The 15339-nt window shown below is 50.5% G+C and overlaps 1 protein-coding gene across 3 annotated transcripts in view; it reads left to right on the top strand.

Moving 5' to 3' along the window:
- SLC9A8 (solute carrier family 9 member A8) overlaps positions 1-9661 on the top strand; it is a 62890-nt gene extending 53229 nt beyond the window's left edge. For all 3 annotated transcript variants that reach the window (XM_066234253.1, XM_066234254.1, XM_066234252.1), the window contains 5 exons: positions 150-232; positions 4006-4117; positions 4854-5074; positions 7008-7154; positions 8068-9661. In XM_066234253.1, coding sequence (XP_066090350.1) covers positions 150-232; positions 4006-4117; positions 4854-5074; positions 7008-7154; positions 8068-8175 — 671 coding nt within the window. In that variant the 3' untranslated portion in view covers positions 8176-9661. The remainder of the gene's footprint in view (positions 1-149; positions 233-4005; positions 4118-4853; positions 5075-7007; positions 7155-8067) is intronic.
- Positions 9662-15339: the final 5678 nt, after the last annotated feature.

The raw sequence follows: 15339 nt of genomic DNA, 5'->3' as shown, positions 1-15339 counted from the left end.
TTTACCAAGTATTGGTTGCAGGATATTCCAGAAAATAAGCAAAGTGTTATATTGGAGTCGGTCTTGTGAATGTTTGCTTGCTTAACAGCCTAGGACTGTATTGCAAGAAATAGTTGGGGCTGAATAATCTATTCTTTGGTTTGTTTCAGAAACATGTGTGTTTGCATTTCTTGGCCTGTCCATTTTTAGTTTTCCTCACAAGTTTGAAATTTCCTTTGTCGTCTGGTGCATAGTAAGTATTTTCCTTGTTTGTTTTTTTAAATTTAATTACTTATTCATAACTCAATAACCACTTGTTCTGGATTCATTTATGTAACTGTTAAACTGTTCAAAGTCAACAGCTACATAGACGCTCTTCTGTTTAAAGTTTCTTTTAAGAAAAAAGTCACAAACATAAAAATAAAGGGATGGAATTAAGTGACTGAATATCCCCAGAAAAGAAATTTTGCTTCTTTTTATATGGCTTTGAATGTTATAGCCTTCTTCTTCTTTTTGATTGATTTGAGAGAGAGAGAGGAGGAAGGCAAAGAGAGAAACATCAATTTGTTGTTCCACTCATTTATGCATTCATTGGTGGATTCTTGTATGTGCCCTGACCAGAATTTGAACCCACAACCCTGGCATATCGGGATGACCCACTAACCAATTGAGCTACTTGGCCAGGGCCATGGTCTTTTTTTATTTTTTGGCAAGAGAGACAGAGAGGGACATACAGACAGGAACGGAGAGAGATGAGAAGCATCAATCATCAGTTCTTCGTTGCAGCACCTTAGTTGTTCATTGATTGCTTTCTCATATGTGCCTTTTCTGTGGGTCTACAGCCAAGCCAGTGAACCCCTGCTCAAGCCGGCGACCCCGCGCTCTAGCTAGTGAACCTGCGCTCAAGCCAATGACGTTGGGGTTTCAAACTTGGGTCCTCCGTGTCCCAATCCCACACTCTATCCACTGCACCACAGCCTGGTCAGACCCATGGTCTTCTTTTATTTTTTTATTTTTTGGCAGAGACAGAGAGAGGGACAGATAGGGACAGAGAGGAAAGGAGAGAGACGAAAAACATCAACTCTTCATTGCGGCTCCTTGGTTGTTTGTTCATTGATTGATTTCTCATATGTGCCTTGACTGGGGGGGGGGGGTACAACAGACGGAGTGACCCCTTGCTCGAGCCAGCGACCTTAGGTCCAAGCTGGTGAGCCTTGCTCAAACCATATGAGCCCGTGCTCAAGCTGGCGACCTTGGGATCTTGAACCTGGGTCCTCCACATCCCAGTCCAACGCTCTATCCACTGCACCACCGCCTGGTCAGGCCCTACGGTCTTCTTTTAAAAGTACAAGTTTAATGTGACCTGTGGTGGCGCAGCGGATAAAGCATCAACACTGGAACGCTGAGGTCGCCAGTTCGAAACCCCAGACTTACCTGGTCAAAGCACATATGGGAGTTGATGCTTCTAGCTCCTTCCCTCCCCCTTCTTTCTCTCTCTCCTCTAAAATGAATTTTAAAAATTGCTTAAAAAATAAAAGTACAAGTTTATGTGTTTTTATGTTAGGTGGTAAAGCAGATTTCAGAATTGAATATATAATTGAGCATAACCATGTAAAAAACATTATGCATAGAAAAAAGAAAAAATTTAGCCAAATGTTCCCAGTGCTTGCAGAACTGAGGATGATTCTTTCTCTTGTTTTGTGTTTTCTGGATAATTTATCACGCATGTATTTCTTACTGTGGTTCTCTCCAGATGTGTCCTTTCATAAGCATGACCTTGACCACTGGGTAGCGTAGAGATGACCAGGCCCTTAGCTCCCTGGAGATTCATCCAGGGGACTCACCCCAGGTGATTCTTACCATCAAGAAGGTTTGGGAAACTGTTTTAATTGGACTGGGGGTGGCAGTAGGAGACAAATTAAAATACACCTCTAAAAAAGGAAAGTAGCAGCTTAATCATTTGCAGTAGAATAAAATCCTTGTGGGAGAAAATAAAAGCTTAGCATTTAAAAGCAAGGTCTAGCTCTCAAGCATCTGATCAAAGTGACATGAATGACAAACAGTTTGGGCATTTTGCCTGTTGTTCCCGGGTCACTTGTCTGTGTCCTCCTGTGTCTCTAGTCCAGTCCCTCGGAATGAGCTCATCTCCCACAGGCCTCCTGCTGATTCCCACTCCAACCCCGAATCCGATCTCTGTCGTCTTTTTAGCTCCTATGTTACTTAAGGCACTTAGGAAATATACCTTAGCACTGTTGAGTTATATTTCAGTTAACTATTATTACCAACTCCACTTACCAAAATACAAGTATTAAGAGGCAAACTTTTTATTTTGCACAGTCATCTACCATGTGCACACCAGGGAGGCCTACCTATTGGGCATATGGGGACAGAGACCCAGACAAGATAAGGAGCCCTAAGAAGAAAGAGGTTTCTCCTTACGATCTGGGTGCTTTCACCTCTCAGTCAGCAAGAGCATGTGGCTTCTGTCACTGTTAGCTGTCCTCCAAACTCGGGTTTTAGGACAAGAGGACAGCAGCAAGTCTTTTCAGAAGGTATAATAGTCTTTAGTGAGGTCACTGGGTAAAAGGGGCCACTTTTGGTCAAACCTGAAACTCAAGTGTAGGAATGGAAGATCGGGTTCCAGAGGTGAAATAGGGAGGTGACTGTCAGCCACAGGCTGGGAGGGAAAGTAGAAGATGCCCGGGAGTGGTGGGTGATTCGGTTTGCCCTGGGCACACAGCTGGCCGGCCGCTCCCGGGGGCAGCCTGTGCTCTGCAGATGGATTGATTACCTCTGCTCTGTGGTTGAGGGCAGGGGCTTTGCGGACCGAACCAGGTTTGACACTTGGCTCCCCCACTTCCTGCCTGGATCAGCTTGGGTCAGTTACTTCTTTATGTCTTCATTTCCTTGTCTCTAAAATGGAGACGGTAATACCTACTTCATAAGACCATTGCAGAATCTAAATTTAACAAGATAATGCATATAAAATGCTTAGCACATTGTCTGGCATATAAATGTTAGATGATGAGAGCCGTCATGAACTTGCCCATCCAAGGCACACGCTCCAAAGCACACTCAGTTGGTGCTGGTTAAAAGGATAAACTTAGAGCCTACAGGATGTGTGTATATTATCCTTTTCAAGATTAAAAAATGGAAATAAACTAACAAGTAGCTCTAAAAATCCACTTGGATAAGATTTAAACTTCACATTAAGCTATATTTGGTTAAGACCAATATGCCTTTGGAGATGGTTAGGAACAAAAAACCATGATAGCCCTGACCAGATGGCTCAGTTGGTTAGAGCATCATGCTGAAGTGCAGAGGTTGCCAGTTCAGTCCCCAGTCATGGCACATACAGAACAGATCGCTGTTCCTGTGTGTGGGTCTCTCTCCCTCTCGCTAAAATCAATAAACATTACAAAAAGAAAAAAGAAAAAGCCATGGCAGGCAACTGGCTGGGTTGTGTGAGCCCTTTAGAATCTACCAAGGCACTCCTTTTGCTTGGAGAGCCAGGTGGATGTGGCTGGGTTGGCCCTTCTTAGTCTTTCCTCCTTTCCCTGAGGGCTAGGGCCCCCATGGGAGAGGCAGAACACCTTGTCTGCCCTCCAGAGCCAGCCTGTTGGGAACCATTAGCACAGCTTAGCACAGCGCTGTCCCATGGTTGAGCACCTCTGGAGGAGTGTGATTGCCCTTAAATTAATCTCTGGGTACTCTAGTATGGCCTCCTGGCATTTGGTTCTGTTCTGGTCTCATTACTAAAGCCATGGCTGATACCCTGTTAGTCTTCTCTTGCTGACTACTGAGATGTAACATACAAAGCTTTATCCTTTCCCAACACAATAGAAACGAGGCAATGAGGACAACACCCCCCAACTGGGTTTCTGACTAGCATTGTTATTCATGCCTTTTATAATCACGGGAGTGCTGTTTATAGTGGGTGTGCTACAAGGCCTGTGGGAGCTTCAGCAAGCTTCAACTTGAAGAGCCAGAGGTTTCCGCCTAAGACTTGGTTTGTTGCTTTAACAGGTGCTTGTGCTGTTCGGCAGAGCAGTGAACATTTTCCCTCTTTCCTACCTTCTGAACTTCTTCCGTGATCATAAAATCACGCCGAAGATGATGTTCATCATGTGGTTTAGTGGTAAGTCCAGTCTTGAATGAACAGGGGAGGGAAGATACTTCTCTTACAGTGGCACACACAGTGCAGAGGGCATGTGTGCCTAGAGCCCTTTCAAAACAAGTGTTCCTCATCAGGCAAAACTAATACAAGTTCCCAAGCCTGCAGTGCTGCCAGGAGCCACGCAGGGGGCACTGGACAGAACTGCGTTCTGTGCTGTTGCCTTTAAAGCTGTGTGGCCCTGGGAGACGCTGTTCTCCCGGTCTCAGCTCCTCATCTGCAGGCAGTGGAGAACGAGAGGACCTGCTTTACAGCGTTTCCTGTGAAGATCAATGAGACCGTGCACCGCGGGCATGCAGCACAGGGCCTGGCTCACACACGGGAGGGTTCGGTTTGCACTAGCTGTCATTATTTCTAAGATGTGTCGGACTTCATAATCACTCTCTCTCTCTCTCTCTCTCTCTCTCTCTCACACACACACACACACACACACACACACACACACAGCCTGGACAGGGCACCTCATGTGCTCGGCTCAACCGCGCTGTGAGGTGGGGACAAGCTTCCACCTGGGCCCCACTCCCCTGCGGCCCGCCTTTCTTGCACCCAGAGCCTCACAGGATGGGCCTGTGCTCTCCAGAAGGGTCTGTTAGGCTGTTCAACCGGCCATGGTGCCGGGACCATCCTCGGGTCCCCAGAGTCAGGATTGCGACTGCCTTTTCCTCCCTCCGTCTCTCCTCACTCCCCTCACTCCGGACAGGCCTGCGGGGCGCCATCCCCTACGCGCTGAGCCTGCACCTGGACCTGGAGCCCATGGAGAAGCGGCAGCTCATCGGCACCACCACCATCATCATCGTGCTCTTCACCATCCTGCTGCTGGGCGGCAGCACCATGCCCCTCATCCGCCTCATGGACATCGAGGACGCCAAGGTGCGTCGCCGGAACAAGAAGGACGTCAACCTCAGCAAGACGGAGAAGATGGTGAGTGCTTGGTGGGGCCGGGCGGGGCAAAGGGTTGGACGGCCAGGAAATGGGTAAATGAGACACGATTTGAGAACCCTCAGCACCTGTGCATGGACACCCACATGCACCCACACACACGTACCCACAGTTGCCCAACATGACAAGGAGGTTGAACTAAGGTTTTGAAGTGTGGCTCTTTCTAGCTCGTCTGCCAGCCTCCTGGCCTGGCACAGCCATGGAGGTCATGGAGGGGTAGCTCAGACCTGTGTCAGACTCTCCCAGCAGCATTCCTCCCTGCCAGTAACCGCGTTACCCCATCAGGGCCCAGGACTGGAAGGGTTCAAATTCACACCGTTCCCCCATGTTTACTGAGCTCCTCCTTTTGGGTCCCCGTGAGGGAAGGTGCTTATGGTGGCTTTGAGGGCCATGAGAACCCCTTCCCTCCTTTGAGGCCAGACAAGGGCCTGATTTGGGTCTGAGGTGCCCAGGGCCCAGCTGCAGTGAGCCTGAGGCCCCCTATACGTCTGCCCACCCCTGTGTCCTCCAAGCCACCCTCCTGCCCAAGCCAGCTGCGGTCATGCCTTCCCTGCCCTGTGTCCCCCCCAGCTCCATGTGCTGACAGGACTCGGGCAGCGGCAGAGGCTGCCCTGCCTCTCCTCCCACCTGTCTGCGCCCACCTCCCCCATACACACGAATTGCCATAAATGCATCTTTTTCTAGTTGCCTTACTTGAGGCCATCAGTAACTTGAATTAGTCACAAATGGCACAGAAATCCTCAACCAGGAGACCTGGAAAGGGGATGTGCCCACTTCTCACTGAAAGTCCAGTCTGTCCCTGCGCAGCTGGAAGAAATCTCCGGAGGACTGCCGGCTGCTTCAACTCTCCCCCTTCTCGGGCCTTCTCTGCTGGCCTCAGCCACCAACGCTGTTTTTAACAGAAGCTCAGTGTCGGTTCTGAAACCTGCGGTGGCTGTCAGAATGGGTGAAGGGCTCCAGGGTCCCAGCGGGGGGGCTGGAAAGAAGTTGCATCCGGAAAGATTGCCAGGAGCCCCTGGTCCTAGTGGTAGTGGCACGTTTACACATGCTGTGCTGACCAAGGAACGTCCAAGGACAGTCTCCTCGGAGCGTCTCAGGTCACCCAAAACCTGCAGGAAGCAGAGGCCCTAAGTTATGCAGATGAGAGCACTGATGCAGAGAGGCACAGTCACACAGCCAAGGTCACACGGACCGGAGCCTGCACTCTTAACCGCCCGTCTCCATCAGCGGGCCCCACCTGAGGCTCCTGGACCAGCAGCGTCGCTGGAAACTTGTGAGGAATGCAGATTCCTGGGCCCCGTCTCAGACTTCCTGAGTCAGGGACTCTGTGAGTGGGCCCAGCGTTGTGTGGATTCACAAGCCCTCTAAACCTTGTACCTCGGGGCTCCTCGGTGGAGGCCCAATTAGGTGCCCGTGGCTGGAGAGCAGCCCCTCTGGTAAAGTAGTATATACTGAGTTCAGCTCCCATAAGGCCAGCTCTGTGGAACCCTGGAGCAGGGCTGAGGTCCAGTGAGCCTGAGACCTGCTTGCCTTCCAGACCTGGGTAGCCACCCCTTCGTTTCTCTGGCTCTGCCAGGACTGTGTCTGTGTCCCTCCCCCCCCCCCCCCGCCCCCCAGCACTGACCTGCGCGTCTCAGTCTCCTGGATGCTTACAAACCAAGCCCAGCCCCAGCCCAAGAACTTCTGACTTATTCCCGGGAATCCATCACATTTTTTCAAACCTTCCAGCCTCCCTACAGGCTCCCAGGAAGCCCTCTGCTGCCCACAGACACACTGAATTGATTCAGAAGTGCAGTTAGGGTTGGGGACACTGGTGGCCAGAGGTGAAGGGCCGCTAGGTAGGCTGGAAGGTGTGGGGTCTTCCAGGAAGATGCCAGCCCATCTCCCAACCCTCAGCGGCCTTCTTCCCCTGCAGGGCAACACGGTGGAGTCGGAGCACCTGTCTGAGCTCACGGAGGAGGAGTACGAAGCCCACTACGTCAGGCAGCAGGACCTCAAAGGCTTCCTGTGGCTGGACGCCAAGTACCTGAACCCCTTCTTCACGCGGAGGCTGACCCAGGAGGTGGGCACAGGCCGGCACCACCCAGCGGGGGCCCTTGCCTGCTCCCTCAGGACCAGCAGGGGGCAGGGAAGGCACGTGCTGTGGGGAGAGGCAGCCAGGCCGCCGCCTCCGCTTGGCTCTCCTTCCCAGGAGCGCATCTGCTGTTTTTCCTTTGCTGCCGAATTTAGTGCTAGTTTAATAATAGACTTGTTAACACAGTTTGCTTTGCCTGGATGATAGACTCAGGACATTGATCAACTACTGAATCTGAGCTGAGGAATTTCAGACATGCCGGGACCACAGGCAATGGCCCCAGGCTCAGGCCCTTGTTCCATCCTTCTGGGCATGCTGGCCTCTGAGCGACAGCCTGTGAGGCAGTCTCATGGGGCTAGCTTGGGCCTGCTTTGCTGACCCAGCCACCCTACCCGATGCAGGCCTTGAGGGTGGGTCCTCCAGCTGATGCCCCCATTGTTTCCAAGCCGGTTCCCTCCCTTGGCAGTCTCAGTGCTGGCTGTGAGCTCTTACTACGAGCCAGGTGCTGCACCAAATGTTCACAATTGCTTGGTTCATTCTCCCAACAACCCGTGCAGCAGAGGCAGCTGTTATCTCACTTGACAGCTGGGGAGGCTGAGGCCCAGATAGGTAAGGTGGGCCCCTGAGGTCACACAGCCAGTAGGAGGTGAAGCTGGGAGTAGAGCCCGAGTGGGTCTGATTCCAGAGCCACGTGTTTTAACATCATGCCATCCTGCCGCCCACTCTCCTGTTTGAGTGACACCTCCTGTTATCTCCACCCCCACAAAGAAGAATCCCAGCTGAGTTAGTCAGCTAACGCTTTGAAATTGCCTGTGGCCCGTGCACCCACAGGAAACAGAGCAGCCCTCTCCCTCCCTCGACCCTGACCCTGACCGGCTGGCTTGGTTGTGTTCCTCCTCAGGACCTCCACCACGGGCGCATCCAGATGAAAACCCTCACCAACAAGTGGTACGAGGAGGTGCGCCAGGGCCCCTCCGGCTCCGAGAACGATGAGCAGGAGCTGCTGTGAGCAAGCAGGGCCTCCCCGCAGCCCCAGGATGGACGCCCAGCACGCGTCCCGTGGCGTGTGCATTTGCGGCCCCTGCAGGGGAGGTGGAAGCAGGGTGAAGCCCAGGCGCTGCTGTCTGCATCCGGACCATCCCGGCGCTCAGAGCCGGCTGGCTTCTGGACTTGTCAGCTCCCCACTCCTCAGGAGCCGGACCTCTGCTGGCCGGTGTCACTCTCAGCCTGCAGATTAGAGGGAACCCCTGTCCAGGGAAAGGTTTCCTTTTGCTTCTGCGGCCAAGGCAGTCATCTGTCCAGTGAAGTGGCTGACAGGCGTCCTGCAGAGCGGGTGCTGCTGTGACTGGGTGTCCTCGGGGAGTGCTGGTATGCCGTTTCTGCCATTCCCAGGCACTGCCAACGTCACAAGCCCCGGAGCCGGCAGGCCGAGGAGCCAGCTGCCAGTTTCCTCAGCATCATCAAGGAGCCTCGGGCCTCAACAGGGATTCTGACTTAAGTGGCAGGCTCAGAAATCTTGAAAACCTCACACTCCCCTCTGTGATATTGCTTGCACATCCAGAGAAAGAAAAACAGAGTGACCTTTTTCTTCTTTACCTCTGATGAGCGCTCCCGGGCTGTCTCCCTGGGTGGCAGGCAGCCGCCACCCTTCTCTGGGAATACTGTGAATGTTTACGCTGACCAGGCACAGACCCTTCTCTAGAGCCCCTTGGAAGCTGCATCCCTGGGTTTGGGGGGTGAATGAGCCTATTCTGTGGGGTCAGAGTGCCCTCTAGCGGGAAAAACTAGCAGTACAGTGCTTAAGTGGGCCAGCAACTGCTGTTGGAATTTAGTTTAAATTCATGCACTTGAACAAAGTGGTAAGAAACTAGCAGTCACCTCCCTCCCTCGCCTTGACTCCCTACTCAGCGTCCTTGCATGTCCCAAGGCCCTTTTCCTGGGCTCCGGGGGACCTGCCCACCATTTACCTGCTGCCACCTTCACTGCTAATCAGCATTTCCTCTCCCAGTTCTATTTTGGAACCCGTTTGTCCTTCATGTCGGGTCCCAGCTCACCCAAACATGAAGATGGGCCAGAGCCTGCCACCGCTCCCCAGGACGCCCAGTGGCCTGCAGCCAGATGCAGCCAGTCCTCACCTGCAATCCTCAAGCAGCCACTGAGACGCCAGGACCTGGTCTGTGCTCTCGTGCGCTCTCTCTCTCTCTCTCTCTCTCTCTCACACACACACACACACACACACACACACACATACACATCTTCAGGCTGTTAACAATTCGCACGTCCCTCTGTAGGGACCCAGTGGGCCAGCCTGGGCCCTGGGTGTCAGGGGGACTGACCTTGGGACCCTTCAGGACGCATGCGTCTGGCCCACGAGGCCAGGCCCCTCTCCCAACCCCTTTCCTTCCCCAGCAGCGTAAGTATAAGGCCCGTCAGCAGGAAGCAAGCAGCTTTCTTTTCATGCATGGGAAGTAAATTTGTATTTGAGAGAGCTACAATATGATCATTTTTGTTTTTGTAATCTCCCACCTCAACCCCATAATTTGAGCCAAACAGGACCCTTTTACTCCACCTGATAGCCCCAGTGGAGGAGTAATGCATGCGTATTCTGGGCTCGTGGTTTCCTACCGCCTTTTAGTGGAAAGGTGAGAGGAGATCAAAGAGGGAGGGACCTTTGTCCACATGAGGGGGGGACTGGGCAGGATCTGGGACCAGGTTGTTCTCTCATCCCCCAATTCACAAGTAAATTCCTTTCTCCCCTACAACTCAAGGTCTGATCTCAGAGGTGGAAGTTGCATTGCAAGCTCAATAGCTTGCCAGAAAAATTTTTTTTTCAGTTCAGAGTAAGCAATGAAAACAGATCCATTTCAGTTCAGACTGTCACCAGGTCCTGCCTGGCCTCCCACTTTTAACTGAGACCTGAAAATGACACTGGTAGAGAAGCACGTGGGCAACTAGTGGAAGTTTCCCAAGGCGTGGCTATGGGGCAGGCGCACCTTTTCTAGCAGGTACAGCACTGGCCTGGATCTCCCATAGGGCTCTTCTGCCCCCTGCTGGCTGAGTGAGGGCTTAGCCTGGGAAAGCATTTCCACGGAAACCAGAGTAACCCGTGTTCCTCAGCAGTCTGTCTGGCTAGTCATCTTTGAAACAGGCAAAAGCCCATAGATATATTTTTCTGGATTTTTTCAAATGTTTTTGCCTGAGAATCAAAACTTACTGCTACCTGCCTTTAGCATACCTAATAATTACATTATTTGGGGTAATAAATGCCTAGAAAATGAAAAACAAAACCAATGTAATGCTAACTTCTCACATATATAAATATATTTTAGGTCTAGGCCAGTGGTCGGCAAACTCATTAGTCAACAGAGCCAAATATCAACAGTACAACGACTGAAATTTCTTTTGAGAGCCAAATTTTTAAAACTATATAGGTAGGTACATTGTTATTATCTTAGTTAGGGTACTCCTAAGCTGGCCTTTGCGCCTACACTCAAGGGGCCAAAGAGCCGCATGTGGCTCGTGCGCCATGGTTTGCCAACCAAAGTTAGGCCATGGGTCAGGAGAGCTATATGTAGCACATAGAGAATGTGATACTTCAGAGTAGGCTGAAGTCAGTGGGTGCCTTTGCGGGTCTGGCCACGGAGCCAGTGCTCAGAAGACTGCTGGTCCTGGGGAGCTGGGGATACCCATACCCCAGGATTTCCTCTGCAGCCCTGTTGTTGTAGGGCCTCTGGGAACACCCAGACCTGAGGCTCAGGGTGTGAGACCTTACAAGAAAAGGAGGTGGCTTTCCTAGGTCGCCAGAAATCAAGTTTGGGCAGGCCTGGGCCTGGGCCAGGCAGAAGGTGCTCGGACAGTCGGCCCAGAAGCAAACTGAACCCTCCCACCACAGGCCAGCCACCCCTTTTCACAGTGGGCATGTGGGCCAGGCCCTGGCTGTTGTGAAGCCAAGGAGAAGGGCCTGGACCAGAATGTGGACAGCCCCCAACTGCCCCAAGTCGGCCCAGACAGGCCATGGTCTGCCTACAGATTCCTTTGTGTGTGGAATGTGGAAAGACTAGTATGTGGGAGTCCTTCTCTCCTTAAAACCCATGTCAGAGGTGCCATCAGCAAGACTGGGCCTCATGAGGTCTCGTCTCAGTTCCACATTCGCACAGGGACCCACACACTCGGCCAAGTCCTCAGCAGGGTGGCCAGAGACGAGATCCCGCTTCTGCTTTGGTGAGAGAGCCAGGGTGGTGGCCAGTTCTCCTCAGCCAAGTCGTGGCTGTCAAGTTGCAGGCGTTACAAGGCTCTTAGAACTGGTCCTTGGTCCCTGAGTCAAGTGTGAGAAGGTCTCTCAGCAGCAATGCTCTGCCAGTATTAGTTAGACCTTTAAATGCAACTCCTGCTGGTGGTAAGTAGGAAATCAAATCTGAAACGTTCCTGATAGAGCAGTCAGAATCATTAAGCAGTTGTTCTACCAGAAACCCAGTCCCCAAGGCCCCAGGCCATACGTTTTAAACAAAAACTCCACAGAGTAAAGGTGCAAAGGGAAAAAGTAGCCACACTCCCTGACATTTAGGCTCCTGCCACTTCTCACACAAATGGAGTTAGATATTCAGGGACTTCATTGGTCATATGGCAAAAGAAAGACTTTCTAATTTCCCCTGGTCCAACCATCCCACTGGCCCAGCCTGTTTTTCACTCCTTCCCGCCCTGCCAACATTATCCCAAAGGGGAAATGAGTACCGGCTTTCTTACCGAGGGAGTTGGTGTCCTCCAGGCTGCTCTGCAGGACCTGCCTGATGTCGGGTGAGAGCACAGTGCCGAGTGCGGCTGCGCAGACCCCATGGCCCTGTGATTGGAGGGGGAATGCAGGTCACCTGTGGGCCGCCGGCCACGTGGACGGGCCTGTTAGCACATTCCTGGTACTTATTCGCAGCCCTAGCCCTGCTCTGAGGAACTGGGGCCGGGGGTGTCTCCTTGCTTGCTGGATAGCTGTGAGGTTCCTGGCTTACCAAAGGCTGTAACATTTTCTCCACACATAGCTCCTGCAAAGCTTGATTTGTTTCAAAGTGAATCAGAATCTTGTGTTTTTTAAAGCAATTTTCTTTGTTAAAATGAAGGATTCTTTCTGCCTTGGCTGGGTAGCTCAGTTGGTCAGAGCGTCATCCTGATACGCCAAGGCTGTGGGTTTCATCCTGGTCAGGGCACATACGAGAATCAACCAATGATGCATAAATAAGCTAATCAACAAATTGACATCTCTCTCCCCTCCCCCCTCCTCTCTGTAAAATCAATCAACAAATAAATAAAAATTATGGAAAATTGTTTTCTCTCGTTATGTAAGTACCTACTTTTTCTTTTTTTCTTTTCATTTTTCCTTTTAGCTCCCAAAGCTAAAATGTTTACTATCTGGTCATTTACAGAAAAAGTTTACCAACCCCTGCCTTGCTCTAGAGAACTTCTTATCCACCACTCATGCACCAGGAGGAACCTACAGGAATATTTGTAATAGCAACATGTTAGACACAAGCTAAATGTCACTAAGAGAATGTATAAATTAGGCACAGTAATGCAGTAGAACACTACACAGCAGTGAGAACGGACACATAAATGAAACTAGAAAGAACATATCAACATGGAGAAAGTTGAGAGAAGGGAGGAAAGCAAGCTGCAGAATGCAGAAGTATGATACATACAAAACCATGCAGAATAATGTGAAACGATGATGCTTAGAGATGGGGACGAGTGTAGCGAGAGTGTGAGGAAAGGCTGAAAAGGTCACCCCGGCCCCTCTGGGCTAGGGGAGGAAGGTGAAGAATGGCATTTATTTATTTACTTATTTATTTATTACTTTTCTTTTGTGATGGAGACAGAGAGAGGGACAGACAGACAGGAAAGGAGAGAGATGAGAAGCATCAATTCTTCGTGGCGGCATCTTAGAGGAACAGCGTTTAAACCACATTTCACCCACCCTGGCTTCCCCTGTATTCCTGTTGTTTCGTTCCCTACAAGTTCATCATATGTGCGAACTTGCACATGCGCCTCCTGCTCTCTGAGCCTCAGTCCCTCGCCCCAGCTCTGGTGAATAACTGAGTCACTCGCCAAGAGCCATGGCAGGTCCACGAAGCCCTCACATCAGTCAGGATTGGCTTTAGTTATGAATGGCAAAGTCAAAATTAGTGGTGGCTTCCCTGGAGTCCTTGACAACCAGGATTGTCAGCATGGGGGAGAAAAGGCAAATGAGATTAAGTGAAAACACTGTCGTCCTAAATTTAATAAAATATAAGCATGAACTTATATGTGTTTTTTTTTTAACATCAACCTGTTCCTACCTCTGCCCATTGAAAACACCTAAAAACAGTGACTGACCCAGTGACAGTCAGCACCCTGAGTGCTCAGACTAGGGTCTCCAAATGTCATTTCACAGTGAAAGGACCCAGGACTCTAGAGAAATATCTGATTCCAGGACTTGGGCCAAACGTACAGGATGGACCTGGAGCACCTTGTTGTACCAGACAGTGAGGAAGCAATCAGACCTCGGGGTCATGGCACAAGAACTCAGGAGCCAGCTGAAGAGGTTCCTATTGGCCCAATATGGGAATCTGAGCATCAATAACAACAATGCACCCTGGCAGATTGGCTCAGTGGTAGAGCGTCGGCCTGGCGTGCAGAAGTCCTGGGTTCGATTCCCGGCCAGGGCACACAGGAGAAGCGCCCATCTGCTTCTCCACCCCTCCCCTTCTCCTTCCTCTCTGTCTCTCTCTTCTCCTCCCGCAGTGAGGCTCCATTGGAGCAAAGATGGCCCGGGTGCTGGGGATGGCTCCTTGGCCTCTGCCCCAGGCGCTAGAGTGGCTCTGGTCGCAACAGAGCGATGCCCTGGAGGGGCAGAGCATCGCCCCCTGGTGGGCAGAGCGTCGCCCCCTGGTGGGCGTGGATCCCGGTTGGGTGCATGCGGGAGTCTGTCTGTCTCTCCCAGTTTCTAGCTTCAGAAAAATATAAAAAAATAAAAATAAAAAAAAATAACAACAATGCACTAAAATGCTTAAAACTATACTGAAATCAACAGGTTCATAATGATTGAAAGTCAGCTACTCTTGGGGAATTCTATGGCATCAACTCATTATTCTAAGTAAAAATAAAAGGAAAGAATTAAGCTTTATCCTGCCTTTCCTATACCACTGGTAGTCAAATAGTAGATGAGGGAAGTTTCTCCATCTTTAACTTAAAAACAACAACATAGGTTTATAGGAAATTGCAAAAAATATATAGTACAGAAAGGTCCCATGTACCCTTCACTCAGTGTCCCCCAGTGGTAACATCTTGCACAGATACAGAACAATACCACAAGCAGGAACTGACATTGGTAGGATTCTACAACCCTGTTCAGACTACCCCATCTCACAGGTACTCCTGCATGTATGTGTGTGTTTAGTTCTGTGAAATCTTATCACCTGTAGACTCACACCACCACAGGGAAGTTTCTTTTTATAGTGTCCCAGTTGCCAAAGAAAGAACACTAAATTGAAATATCTCCATTTTGCAACCTCCAATGAAGAAATGGGTCTAAATACTAACAGCTGTTAATATCCCAAAGGGAGGGAATAGGACATCATGTGCCTCCTGATCAAAGAATACATCTAGGAAGTATTCCGACCAAAAGGATCAAACCCAAATCTGAGCATGCCTCAAAGGTCAACTACCATGTGATACACCACACTAACAAAGGACAAAACCCACATGATCTCCTCAAGCAATACAGAAAAAGCATTTGACAAAATTTAACACGCTCTCCCCTGACCAGTGGTGGCACAGTGGATAAAGTGTCGATCTGGAACGCCGAGGTCTCCGGTTCGAAACCCTGGGCTTGCCCCGTCACGACAGTACATACAGGAGTTAGGATTTCTTGCTCCTCCCCCCACCCTGTCGCTCTCTCTTTCTCTAAAGGGAATAGTAAAAAAAAAAAAAAAAGTAACATGCTTTCATGATAAAACAAACAAGGAACAGAACAAAATGACTTCAACATAACAAAGGCTACATGTGGAAGTATACACGCCACAGCTGACGTCACACTCAGTGGTGAAAGACTAACAGCAGCTTTCCTCAGAGATCACGAACACACTCAGTGGTGAAAGACTAACAGCAGCTTTCCTCAGAGATCACGAACACACTCAGTGGTGAAAGACTA

This window comes from Saccopteryx bilineata, chromosome 6 (assembly GCF_036850765.1).
Source record: "Saccopteryx bilineata isolate mSacBil1 chromosome 6, mSacBil1_pri_phased_curated, whole genome shotgun sequence".
NCBI classification, from domain to species: domain Eukaryota; kingdom Metazoa; phylum Chordata; class Mammalia; order Chiroptera; family Emballonuridae; genus Saccopteryx; species Saccopteryx bilineata.
This window is presented reverse-complemented; position numbering and strand designations above follow the sequence as displayed.